General features: G+C 41.3%; 1 protein-coding gene across 1 annotated transcript; it reads left to right on the forward strand.

Moving 5' to 3' along the window:
- The first annotated feature begins 855 nt into the window (after positions 1-855).
- On the forward strand, positions 856-14,379 carry LOC121871756. The gene is made up of 2 exons (XM_042374190.1): positions 856-1,009; positions 9,863-14,379. Exon 2 carries the CDS (start codon positions 10,246-10,248, stop codon positions 12,544-12,546), a length of 2,301 nt encoding a protein of 766 aa, XP_042230124.1. The 5' UTR covers positions 856-1,009; positions 9,863-10,245; the 3' UTR covers positions 12,547-14,379.

Below are 14,379 nucleotides of genomic sequence, written 5' to 3' on the forward strand. Positions count from 1 at the left end.
TACTATTGCTTTCTACACTGTGGTATCTAGGATGACCTTTACATCATATTTATATGGCGAGCACCACTACTCACATAGGGATGGTGTACTGTACAGCATCATTTACTGTATATCTACAACACTGTTTGTAGTTACCATATAATAGCCCAAACTCAGCCTAACCTAACAACATGTTTTGTGTTCTCATACTGTTATGTCCACCGTCCGCGAGTCAAACATTGGGATGAGGAGGGAGTAGAAGTTACTGACAATTATTTACGGTCCCGTGGATGAAAATTAGCACTTCCGGTTATTTTACCATTAACACACTTAAAGAGGGGATTAATTAACGTACTATTAGTGCAAGAGCGAACCCACTGACTGTTCAGGGAATGGTCGTTTAAGAAAATGCCTCAATGGAAGACATGCAATTGATTAATCGACTTTTGTTGCATTTACACGAATGTTGCAACAGGACGCGTGGCAGTGCTACACCACATTATCCTCGAGTTTGAGTGGCTAAATATTCATTATTATAGGTACAGTGCATCAGCACAGTGTATGCGTCTGTATATTATTATAAACAAGTTGTTCTAGTATGCAATACAATATAATGTACATTATATATTAAGATTAACGTACTAAAGGAGTCGGCTGTGGCGCTGCTATTTTCTTAGGTATACGACTATTACTTTCAATAGTAATAGTAGTCATTAATGACGTTATTAATAATGACTACAGATTATGTGTAAACATAAATATAAATAACAAAATCCTTCAGAATTCTTTAGAGATCAGATTATTCTCGTTTTCTGTGTGGTGACGTAGTGAGCAGCAGGGGCGCTGCTCCCTCTCCCTCACTCACTCAGTGCTGAAGCAACACGGTGCAAGGTATAAAGTGCGTCACCAACGTAACTAATTGACGTCCTTGTCAAAGCCTAAAACTACAGCTAGTGTGCTATGATTATTTGTTTATGACGCTGTGGCTGTCCACTTGGAAGGGTAACCAGGAGAAGGCTATTCAGTTGAGGTAAGCTGGTCGTACGCACGAAGATAAGTCACCGCCAACTTAGCCATTGATACACTAGTGGTAGGAGGCGTCACGCCGAACTGTTTACATTATTAGCGAGTCGTATTGGCCTGTGTGTAACTGCATTCCTCTCGCCTGCAGCCGTCTGTGTTAAAAGGAGTGTGTGTGTAGGTGGTGGATCATTTCTCTGTTTAAGGTAACTAACTACCTGTAGTTCTGTTTTGGATTGTCAGGGGTTGGTTATTTGAACTCCCCTTCCAAAGCACAGAGGTGTACTCGAAGGGGAGGTGTATTATTTTAAATTTTGATTCACAAAGAATTGCACCGTGAATTCACCAGTGAGTGAAATTGTATGAATGTCCGTGACCGACTTAAGTTGAAGTATACATTAGATATTACACCCAAAATAGCATGTGAATTAAGCTGAGATTACCTCAAGAGGATATGTTTACTTGGTGACAGATGATAATATTAGAGCAGAATATTGGTCTGAATTTTTTGTATAATTATGTGTTGCGGTAACTACAGACTGTTGTGCAGACACGTGACTGTAGCCATGTGAGTTTTGTAAACAAACTGCCTGTAGGCCATTTTGAGGGGCTTAATTCGTAGGGACCTGTGGGCCCTGAAGGTGTTCTCGCGTGGTGGCCCCACTGTCTGACACTTGTGTTCATGCTTTTGCCTTTATATTACTATACCTTGATCCTCTTCGCCACTGATCGGCTCATTAGCCGCTTGGACGGTCGAAGTCTCTGTTACGCACTGTTGGTAAGTACCGGGCATGCATTGACTCCTGAATGCATCTTACTTGGCTGGTTGGCAGAGGGCAGGGTGATAGGGTCCGTGGCATTGGTGTTTCCACTCCGGCTAGTGTTTCCCAAAGAAACATTACCATCACTGTCTTAATCACTGGGGTCTGACTCTTGAAGGGTGTTGGATTCAGTATGACCAGGCGAGTTGGCGATGGCATCCATATCAGAGATGTCAGCGTCCATGAGAGAGCCTCTTCTGGGACGTTTATGTCGACCCTCCATGCTGGCAAAAACTTGCTGGCTGAGGGGACCTTTGTGGGACGATCGGGAAGTCAAGAGCACCTATGGGCACGTCTGTCCCGTTATGTGGTTACGCCACGACTGACCAAGAGAGAGAGAGGGAGGAGCAGGTCAGGTATGTTATGGCTTCGTTGACCTCGCCTGACCTCGGGAGTGTGAGAAAAGAAACACGTCAGATATACTGTTGTGCTAACATGAGCTGACCTCAGCCTGACCTCGCTCGCTCCCCGGAGGAACTGCAACCATGCGGACATGCTGGTGGATTACGTATCTACGCCAAGAAGGACGTCCCCTACCAACCTCTCGACGTCCCCCTTGAAGCCGACACTACCGACGTACAGGCCATCACAATCACACTAAAAGGTATGTCCCTCAATACTGTCAATGCCTATGGCTATGGCCTGGCACTTGACACTATTAGGGACCTGCCACGCTTTGCCATAAACATAAATTGTACCGGGAAATTTCCCCCCACACACTCATCATTCTGTCAATTTATGTAACTTGCTGACAAAACCCATGACCCTTCAAGCTTTTACGCCCTTAATGCATGAGTCATAAAGGCAAGCATGAACTCCTCATGCTTCCCAGATGGGCGCTGTAAACGCTTCTGTGCTTCACCTTGCACAGGAAGTAAGGGGGTGCCCAATAAACTAGCCCCCTCCCGGGCAATCTAAAAAAAATATCTGCAACCTCAGCCATGCATAACGTCAACAGCTGAGGCACAATTGAATAACTTGGTGAATAATTTGGTATTATACATTTGGGTAAATATTTATATAATGCAATTGGTGCTGTTACAGGCGAGCTAATTGATAACGATGGGAAATGAGCAATGTTCTGAACAGATATTTTTCATCACTTTTCACAATTGAAAACGTAAACACGATACCTGAGGTAGCAACTATCCACAGAGATCGTGAAAAAAATTGTAAACTCAGCAAGTTACTAGTAACGATGGTAGTAAACAAACAAATTAATACCTTAAAAGTCACCAGGTCCTGACGAGATATTTCTTCGAGTATTAAAGGAATGTAAGCAAGAGTTTAGTATGTCCTCACCTAACTTGTTAAACATGTCATTAAAATCGGGTGTAGTACCAAAATCCGGGAGAATAGCGAATGTGATACCGATTTTAAAGAAATGAAATGGATCACTATCTTCACACAACCGTCCAATCAGTTGAACATAAATTGTAGGATAATTGCTGGAAGGAAAAGTTACAAACTATTCAAAATCACCTTATGCTCATCAATGATGCCCTAAGAGAAACCCCTGCTCGCTGGAAATATGTCGACGACTCCACCATTGGGATCAGCGTCAACAATTCTGCTCCCAACTATACCGCCCTCCAGGATTTATTGAACAGTCTCCAAAACTGGGCCACCAACAACCATGTCACCATCAACCATACCAAGACCATGGTTATGCACATCAACCTCTCCTCCGACATTGTCCCACCTCCTTCCATTACCCTAGGTCCGAACACACTCCAGGTTGTAGATTCCACGAAGCTCCTCGGCGTCACCATAGACAACAAACTAAATTGGAAACCACACGTCCAGTGAAGTTGTCAATCCTCCAGTTTCCGTCTCCACCTCCTCCGCCGACTCAAGTCCCTCAGAGTTCCTGCACACAGCTCCTCAGTGTATGCTACAACATTCATACTTCCTAAGCTCACTATGCCTCCCCACCTGGTCTTCCTCCTAAATGCCACACAACGTAAACACCTAGAAGAAAGTGCAAAAGAGGGCATGCAAGATTATTCTCTCCCCTTCCTACTCCACATATCAGAAGCGCTCAACACACTGACCCTTTCGACTCTCACTGACCATCACCACGGCCTCATCTGCAAATTTGGTAAGGCTTCTACACCATCCCCGACACGGCCCCTACTACCACCTGAGATCCCTGTCCGAGAATTGCTGTTCGACACCACAACCGCATCCAGCCCATACGTGCACGAACTGATCGCTATAGAACAGCCCAGTCCCAACCATTGTAAAAATTATCAATAACATGTAATAAATCAGTGTATTCACTCCCATTAAACACTGCTCCCTACACTGTCACTATGTTGAAATGAACTGTAGTTTGAGCTGATCCCTATCTAAGTTATTATATGTCTTATTTGTGTCACTTGTATATTATTTGTAATTCGTAACCCATTCCCCAAATATGTAACTGTATATTTTCAGCCTTCTGGCTGCCAAGCTCTTTCAATAAACCGTTAATTATTATTATTATTATTATTAAGACGATTAATGACTCGGTATGGCTTTATGAGAGGGCGTTCTTGACTGACAAATCTATTATAATTCTTTTCAATTGTTTTCGAATAGGTGGATTATGACGTGGTTTACCGTGACTACAGCAAAGCCTTCGACAGGGTCCCCACACAAGACTAATATGTAAAGTGACGGCTCATGGTATTTAAGGTGTTATTCTCAATTATATTCAATCAATCATTTTCTTTTTACTCTAAAGCCCCCCGGCCCCGTTATGGGTCAATGACCTGTGCCCGGGTGGGTCAATCCCCGTTAAAAAAAAATAATAATAATCAGAGTACCATCCTTATATCTGAGGGTTGGCGACCACAGTCCTCCACTCTAAACGTTCTCAGGCTGTGTACTTGCTAACAGTGTGTAACAGAGCCCGTACTTGCAGGTACTAGGTAGCTACCAAACAGGGAGGTACTACGGCCTGAGAAAATATTGGAAGCATAATGTGTTGTCTAATGGTAGACCCTGCTGCCATATGTGACCAAGTCCCAGGTTGATGATCTGACTTTCTGCCTCATTTACACACAATTGCAGGGTCTCAATTGTTTCTCTTACTATGACAACACAACATACATATATTGTTCCTCACTTTTTATATATTTTTACATTTTTGTATTTATTTGTTGTTCTTTAGTATTATTATTATTATTATTATTATTATTATTATTATTATTATTATTAAATGTTATTAATTTTATTATTATTATTATTTTATTATATTTTCGCCCCCCAGGCCTTGATGTGGATCATAAAATGACCTGTGCCCGGATGGGCTAATGCCAACAGAGTGTAACAGAACCAGTACTTGCCCAAAAGTTGCTAACAGTATGTAACAGGGCCAGTACTTGCCAACAGTGTGTAACAGAACCAGTACTTACCAACATCTCGTCACATCCATGTAAAGTCCTTCCTCCCATGTAAAGTCCTTCCTCCCATATATAGTCCTTCCTCCCATATATAGTCCTTCCTCCCATGTAAAGTCCTTCCTCCCATGTAAAGTCCTTCCTCCCATGTAAAGTCCTTACTCCCATGTAAAGTCCTTACTCCCATGTAAAGACCTTACTCCCATGTAAAGTCCTTACTCCCATGCAAAGTCCTTCCTCACATGTAAAGTCCTTACTCCCATGTAAAGTCCTTACTCCCATGTAAAGTCCTTACTCCCTTGTAAAGTCCTTACTCCCCTGTAAAGTCCTTACTCCCCATAGCAAAAGTCCTTACTCCCCGCCTCTAGTCCTTCCTCCCCTTCTTAAGTCCTTACTCGCATGTAAAGTCCTTACTCCCCTTGTAAGTCCTTGCCTCCCCTGTAAAGTCCTTACTCCTGTAAAGTCCTTACTCCCATATATAGTCCTTCCTCCCATGTAAAGTCCTTACTCATGCTCAAGTCCTTCCTCCTCTTCTGAGTCCTTACTCCCATGTAAAGTCCTTACTCACATGTAAAGTCTTCACTCCATGTAAAAGTCCTTCACTCCCATATATAGTCCTTCCTCCCATGTAAAGTCCTTCCTCATGTAAAGTCCTTCCTCCATGTAAGAAGTCCTTACTCCCATGTAAAGTCCTTGCTCCCATGTAAAGTCCTTGCCTCCCCATGTAAAGTCCTTGCTCCCCATGTAAAAGACCTTGCTCCCCATGTAAAAGTCCTTACTCCCATACAAGTCCTTCCTCACATGTAAAAGTCCCTGCTCCCATGTAAAGTCCTTACTCCTTGTAAGTCCTTACTCCCCCCTGTAAGTCCTTACTCCCCATGTAAAGTCCTCCTCCCCATGTAAGTCCTTCACTCCCATATAAAAGTCCCCTTACTCCCATGTAAAGTCCCTTACTCCCATGTAAAGTCCTTCCTCCACATATAAAATCCTTACTCCATGTGGAAGTCCTTCCTCCCCATGTAAAGTCCTTACTCCCATGTAAAGTCCCTTCCTCCCATGTAAAAAGTCCCTTCTCCCATGTAAAGTCCTTCCTCCCATGTAAAGTCCTTACTCCCATGTAAAGTCCTTACTCCCTTGTAAAGTCCTTTCTCCCATGTAAAGTCCTTACTCCCATGTAAAGTCCTTCCTCCCATGTAAAGTCCTTCCTCCCATATATAGTCCTTCCTCCCATATATAGTCCTTCCTCCCATGTAAAGTCCTTCCTCCCATGTAAAGTCCTTCCTCCCATGTAAAGTCCTTACTCCCATGTAAAGTCCTTACTCCCATGTAAAGACCTTACTCCCATGTAAAGTCCTTACTCCCATGCAAAGTCCTTCCTCACATGTAAAGTCCTTACTCCCTTATAAGTCACCTGCTCCCCTGTAAGAATCCTTGCTCATATAGAGTCCTTACTCCCATATATAGTCCTTCACTCCCATGTAAAGTCCTTGCTCCCCATGTAAAGAGTCCTTACTCCTTGCTAAGTCATACTCCCTGTAAAGTCATACTCCCATGTAAAGTCCTTGCTCTAAGTCCTTCCTCCCATGTAGTCCTTACTCCATGTAAAGTCCTTACTCCATGTAAGTCCTTCCTCCCATGTAAAGTCCTTGCTCCCCATGTAAGTCCTTCCTCCATATAACAAAGTCCTTACTCACATATAAGTCCTTCCTCCCATGTAAAGTCCTTACTCCCCATGTAAATCCTTCCTCCGCTGTAAGTCCTTACTCCCATCACTTAAATTCCTTGCTCCTTGTAAAAGTCCCTTCCTCCAATGTAAAAGTCCTTCCCATGCCAAAGTCCTTGCTCCCCTTCTTAAAGACCTCTACATATATAAAATCCTTGCCTCCCCGTAATAAGTCCTTCCTCCCCATGTAAAAGTCCTTACTCCCATGTAAAGTCCTTCACTCCCCATGCAAGTCCTTACTCCCATGTAAGTCCTTCCTCCATGTAAAGTCCTTGCTCCCCATATAGTCCTTACTCCTTGTAAAAGTCCTTTCTCCCATGTAAGTCCCCTTACTCCCATGTCTTAAAGTCACTACTCCATGTAAAAGTCCTTCCTCCCCATGTAAAGTCCTTCCTCCCCTGTGTAAAGTCCTTACTCATAATGTAAAGTCCTTACTCCCCATGTAAGTCCTTCCTCCATGTAAGAAGTCCTTACTCCCCATGTAAAGTCCTTACTCCCCATGTAAAGTCCTTACTCCTTGTAAGTCCTTTTCTCCCCATGTAAAGTCCTTACTCCCGTAAAAAGTCCTTACTCCCATGTAAAGTCCTTCTCCACATGTAAGTCTTGCCTCCCATGTAAAAGTCCTTGCTCTACCAAAAGTCCTTCTCACATGTAAGTCCTTACTCCATGTAAAGTCCTTACTCCCATGTAAGAAGTCCTCACTCCTTAACAAAGTCCTTACTCCTGTAAGAATCCTTCCTCCCACATGTAAAGTCCTTGCTCCCATGTAAAGTCCTTCCTCCATGTAAAAGTCCTTACTCATGTAAAGTCCTTACTCCCATGTAAGTCCTTCCTCCTATGAAGTCCCCTTACTCCCATGTAAGTCCTTCCTCCATGTAAGATCCTTACTCCCATGTAAGTCTTCCACTCCATATGAGTCCTTCCTCCCATGTAAATCCTTACTCCCATGTAAGTCCTTCCTCCATATGAAGTCTTACTCCATGTAAAATCCTTGCTCATGTAAGTCCTTCACTCCATGTAAAGTCCTTACTCCCAGTGTAAAGTCCTTGCCTCCATGTAAAAAGTCCTTACTCCCATGTAAAAGTCCTTCACTCATGTAAGTCCTTACTCCCATATAAAAGTCCTTCCTCCCCATATAAAGTCCTTCTACCTCCCATATAAGTCCTCTCCCATAAAGTCCTTACTCCTGTAAGTCCTTCCTCCCATGTAAGTCCTTACTCCATGTAAAAGTCCTTCCTCCCATGTAAGTCCTTACTCCCACTGTAAAGTCCTTCCTCCATGTAAGTCCTTCCTCCCATGTAAAGTCCTTACTCCCATAAAGTCCTTGCTCACATATAAGTCCTTCCTCCATAAAGTCCTTGCTCCCCACATGTAAAATCCCCTTACTACTCCCCATAACAAGAATCCTTACTCCCTTGTAAAGTCCTTTTCTCCCATGTAAAGTCCTTGCTCCATGTAAAGTCCTTACTCCATGTAAAGTCCTTCACTCATGTAAAGTCCTTGCTCCCATGTAAGTCTTACTCCTTGCCAAAAGTCCTTCTCACATGTAAGTCCTTACTCCTGTAAGTCCTTACTCATGTAAAGTCTCCTCCCTTGTAAAGTCCTTACTCCTGCCAAAGTCCTTCCTCCCACTGTAAGAAGTCCCTTACTCCCATGTAAAAGTCCTTACTCCCATGTAAAGTCCTTCCTCCCATGTAAAGTCCTTCCTCCCATGTAAAGTCCTTACTCCCATGTAAAGTCCTTCCTCCCATGTAAAGTCCTTCCTCCCATGTAAAGTCCTTACTCCCATGTAAAGTCCTTACTCCCATGTAAAGTCCTTCCTCCCATGTAAAGTCCTTACTCCCATGTAAAGTCCTTCCTCCCATGTAAAGTCCTTACTCCCATGTAAAGTCCTTCCTCCCATGTAAAGTCCTTCCTCCCATGTAAAGTCCTTACTCCCATGTAAAGTCCTTACTCCCATGTAAGTCCTTGCTCCCATGTAAAGTCCTTGCTCCATGTAAGTCCTTCCTCCCCATATAAGTCACTTACTCCCATGTAAGTCCTTCCTCCATTAACAAAGTCATATACTCCCATATAAGTCTTCCTCCCCATAGCTGTAAGATCCCCTTCACTCCCATGTAAAGGAAGTCCTTACTCCATGTAAGATCCTTACTCATAAGTCCTTCCTCCCCATGTAAAGTCCTTACTCCATGTAAAGTCCTTCCTCCATGTAAAGAGATTCTTACTCCCATATAAAAATCCCTTCCTCCCATGTAAGTCCTTACTCCCATGTAAAGTCCTTACTCTCATGTAAAGTCCTTTGCTCCCCATGTAAAGTCCTTACTCCCTGTAAAGTCACCCTTACTCCCATGTAAAGTCAGCCTCCCTGTAAAGTCCTTGCTCCCATGTAAAGTCCTTCCTCCCATGTAAAGTCCTTACTCCCATGTAAAGTCCTTCCTCCCATGTAAAGTCCTTACTCCCATGTAAAGTCCTTACTCCCTTGTAAAGTCCTTTCTCCCATGTAAAGTCCTTACTCCCATGTAAAGTCCTTACTCCCATGTAAAGTCCTTACTCCCCTGTAAAGTCCTTACTCCCATGTAAAGTCCTTCCTCCCATGTAAAGTCCTTACTCCCATGTAAAGTCCTTCCTCCCATGTAAAGTCCTTACTCCCATGTAAAGTCCTTACTCCCTTGTAAAGTCCTTTCTCCCATGTAAAGTCCTTCCTCACATTTGTACTATAGTGATGAAGAAATACAACTTGTGTTCCTTAGAGCCTGAGTTAAGGTGTTCTGAATACTGTACGATGCTACGGTTACTAGGCGTCTGAAAATGTGTTTACCATTGCAGTCCTTTAAGCTTTCACATACTTGTGTTGCCTTTGTTTAGATTATTTATATTATTGGTAAAACTTTACAAATTCAGTAAATAAATATTCCTTATTTGTTTTGTTTCAGAGACATATGAGGCATATTGAAGATCTGTCAAACACAAAGTTTAAAGAAGATAGCGGCTACAGATAAAACTACAGTACAGTGAAGCAAATGAATTACAGTTCTGTGCAGCTGTATGATTAAGTTGGCTAATGTCAAAATCCTGAGATAAACATTAGACAGCTTATTAAAGAAGGATAGACACAGTTTGGTTAAGAAAGGTGTACTGTATAAGGTGTGCCTTTCATTTATCAAAATACAGTATGGTGAAAATATTAAAACTTGATATAAGATCCAGTTACTATTTAGATATTGTACTGTACTGCACTGTACTGTACTATACTGTACTGCACTGTAAACTAAAATTAGATAGTGTATATATACATATATGGTGTTGAGACGGAGAAATGTCAGCAAATAACATGAAGTGCTTTCATTGTCCGGACTGCAGTAAGGAGTTTAGTAAAGAGAGTGTTTTGATCAAACACTTTAAAGTGCACAGTTCGGGGAAGTCGTATAAATGTAGTGTGTGTTACAATAAATATTCCAGCAAGAGACAATATAATGAACACCAGAAGTTACACTCAGACAAGGAATATAGCGCTTGTAGTATCTGTCAAAAACAAATGATCAGAACTTCTTTTCTTAGAAAATTTTGTGATGAGTGTAATTTGAAACCTAAGAAATATTTATGTGAAACTTGTGGAAAAGCATATGACTCTCAGATGGGTGTGAGGAGTCACTTGCAGAGAAGAAGTCATTCTATGTTCTATCAGTGTTTTAGGTGTGGCCTAATATACCAGTCAAATACTGCATTATTTGTTCACATGAGTCAACATCCTGACTTTGTGATAAAAATAGTTAGAACTTCCCAGGAAATTTTTCGTGAACATGATATCTCAAAATCAAGTAATATGGAGAGCTATAACTTGTCAACATCTCAACAAAGTCTGAGAAAACCATTTATGAAAGTATCCCAAGGAAAGGAAGATGGTGGAGGAAAATATGCCAAACATACTTCAACATCTGCATACACAAGTGAAGCGGTAAGTGTGAAACGACGTAAGAGGCTACCGAGCACCAGAGAATCAGAGAACAGTTTGGCCGCACAATATACAAACATGCAACAGGGTCTTCTGGTGTTTGATGATAATTTTCTGGCACAGTATGGAAGGTTGGGCCAAGACAGATCAGTTACAGAAGACATGAACATGCAACTTGGTATTCCTGGGATGAATGATGTGATGCTACCTGACGGAGTGTTAGGGCTACATGATGTGAATCAGGGTAATATAGTTAATCAGCAAAGCATCATTCCACACCATATTGTTCTACCACAACAAGATGGCAACACACACTATCAAGTTGCAGAAGAAGCACAACAAAATATGATGATCAGAAGCGTGACACAAGATGGGATATCAATATGTGATAAGCCTTTGTCAGAAGATAATAGGGTGGTAAATAATTCACTTCTCACAAGGACTGGACTTGGGCTGGACGATGCAAGACTTCATGATGCGAATGGAACACAGGATAATTCATTAAGTTTTGTTGGTGATAAATACCAATACAGAAATTTGGAACAAAGGCTTACGATGACACACGGTGGAGCCACAGCCTATGATAACATGAGACCACTAGGTTCCTCAGTGTCACAAGAGTGTAAAGTAACTACCTTGAGGCAACATCAGAAACAGCATAGTAGTATAGATGCAGAACTTGGAATAGTAAATCAAGAAGAGCGCTTGATATATGAAAAAATGTTTGGAGGCGAAGGAACTGTGGAGCAGAATGGTGAACTTGGACAAGTGGTCAGACACAACATGGTCAAAGCTGCAATTAAAGAGCAGAAGAAAGTAACACTGCAACATAGATGGGCATCTGATTACTGTGATGTTTTGTCAAGAGGGGTGCTTGTTGAGGATGAACAATCACTACATAAAATGCAATTATCTAATCCAGAAGCAGTTCAAGATAAAGATCCACAAAAATATAGCTCATTGAACTGTGAAAAGAGCAGCATATTAGATGACTTGAGAATGCACAGTAGTATGAAAAGAGTCAGTGGAACAAAGAATATTATTGATATGTGGAATGAGAGGAAAATGGTAGAGGAAAACTGTATACAAAACAGAGGCATGAAGCGCGGAAGTGGAGTGCAGCTGCAAAATGAAACCACACCACAGGAGGAGTTCATGCCTAACTACCGCGATAGAATACATCAACCCGTGGTGCAGAGTAAAGATGATAACCACGGTAGACAGATCCTCAATGATATATTACAAACCAGCGAGGTACGTCAACAAATTGAAACACAGTCATTGTTATCAGTTACTGACATGAAGAATGAAACTACAGTTATGAACATACTGTGGCTAGAGCATAAAAAGAGGCAGAACAGAGCTAAGGATATTGAGAATAAAGAAAAAACTAAAAATTTGTGTAGCTTAAAAAAGGAAGAAGAGAGCAGATTAAGCTTAAGTTTATCTCAGGAAACGTGTGACTCTCATCAGTGTCAGGTTCATGGTGATGCTCATGATAGGGAAGCACTCTGTCCTAATAAGAGAGATTTAGCTTTTAGTTTAAATGAGGGAAACTTATGGAATCGTTTTGATGAAAATTGCACTAATGTTCCTGTACAAAATTCCATTGTGACAGGCGGTGTTAATGTTGAAGATTATATTAACCATCTCATGTGGCACTAAAACTTATACGCTGTTTATTTTATTTTTACCCGTATCCATAATATTCCGTGATTCCTCCCGTAAGAAGATAAATAAGTACTGTACTGTACAGGGGGATATAGGATTAGGATAACAAGTAACTTTTGAATCTCCACTGGGGCAGATGTGTCGCTCAAAGGAATAATCATTAAATGGGCCTCCCCTCAACTTGCAGAACTTATCCATTACAGTTCAGGGGTCATCTGTCGTTTGCAAGTTTTTTTTTTTTTAAGTGCAGCAGGTTGACCAAGGCAAATTAATTAAACACTGCAGTAAATACAACCACTCCCTTGACCATGACTTAAATGTCACATGTACAATCATCGTCCTCAACACTTCTCTAAGTTTAAATTCTTCTTGTGACCACCTGTAACATGTAACATTTTGGAACACTTCTCAAGGAACATTGTTAAAACATTACAGTAGTTACTCTGTTTCAGGACAGTTTTTATACTGTACTGTACTGTATCCACCTAATACTCTTTTTGGGAGACATAATGCTAAGAAGGAATGTTAATGAAATACTGTAGCTGTAATGCAAGTGAAGCGAGAGTGTGAGTTACATTAGTAGACTGCATCAGGCTCTTAAGAAGTCATGTAGTCCTCAGCATTAAGGAGAAACAAACAAATGGACTTGACTAAAAAAACAGGAGTTACATTACCTTTAGTAAATCACTTTCTTATTTCCATTCGCTCTATTAGTATGTTTATAAAAGTCTTGGTCAAATAGAGCCCTCTTCCGTCCTCCCTCACCAACAAGATGAGGAAAGTCAAACCTGCATTATGTATTATAGTATAAACACAATTAATTTGAAATAAAGACGCTTAATTATAAATAAATTATACATAAACTTACTTAAAGGAGGAACATTTAAAACTTTATCTCAAATCAAAATTGGTGCTTCATTAAATCTAAGCACATCATACCATTCAGTTGTTTTACTCAATGGCTACTTTTTCTAATACAGTGCAGAAGTGAGAAGCTTACATGCCTGGAGTTGCCAGTTATAACTAAGGTCTTTCAAGTAAGCACTATGATTAGGAGGAACATTACCTCAAATTTACTTTACTTTGTCCAATTTACTTTATGCCACTGATCTGCTTATTAGCCATTAGGGTGGTCGGTCACGTCTCTGTTCCACACTGTTGCCGGGTGTGTATGGACTCGTGAATATAAATTTACCACTAGATTGGGTATTATTAAAATCCATATAAAACACTTAATTGGTCTAATTATGCAAATTCAATGCAAGTTTACTAAATCCCCCGTGAAGAAGGATTGAGAGATTTAACAAACTGTAGTGTACTGCTATCACTAATTTATATTCAAATCTCCTCAGACATAGACTCCCCACACACTCTGGTCGTCTTATAAGCACTTCGCAGTCATGGACACACCTAATTTAAATCTTCTGTATACAGCATATTTTGACTTCTGGCACTAAATATTTTTTGGGTTATATCCTTACAATTTGCTTCCATCCCCACGAAAAAATAATTGAGCTTCAATCACGAATGACAGAAAAAGTGGTACACCGATTGATACATTCACCTTGATTACTTTATGAATTCACTGCCCAATTTCTGTCATTCAACAAACAAAAGCCTGAAAGTCAACACACTGTGACAGAGACACGACCCCACACACCCGACTTGTCTTAAATCACATTACAGCTTATCGGCTACCTAGTGGGAGACACATTAATGCCCGGAGTTATCACCCTCCCTGTCAAGCACTATACATTCAGGGCCGGATTCAGGAGTGGGCAAAGTGGGCAGCTGCCCAGGGGCCTCCACATATTACAATATTTTATT

This window comes from Homarus americanus, unplaced genomic scaffold (genome assembly GCF_018991925.1).
Source record: "Homarus americanus isolate GMGI-L3 unplaced genomic scaffold, GMGI_Hamer_2.0 scaffold39675, whole genome shotgun sequence".
In the NCBI taxonomy this organism is placed as follows: Eukaryota; Metazoa; Arthropoda; class Malacostraca; order Decapoda; family Nephropidae; genus Homarus; species Homarus americanus.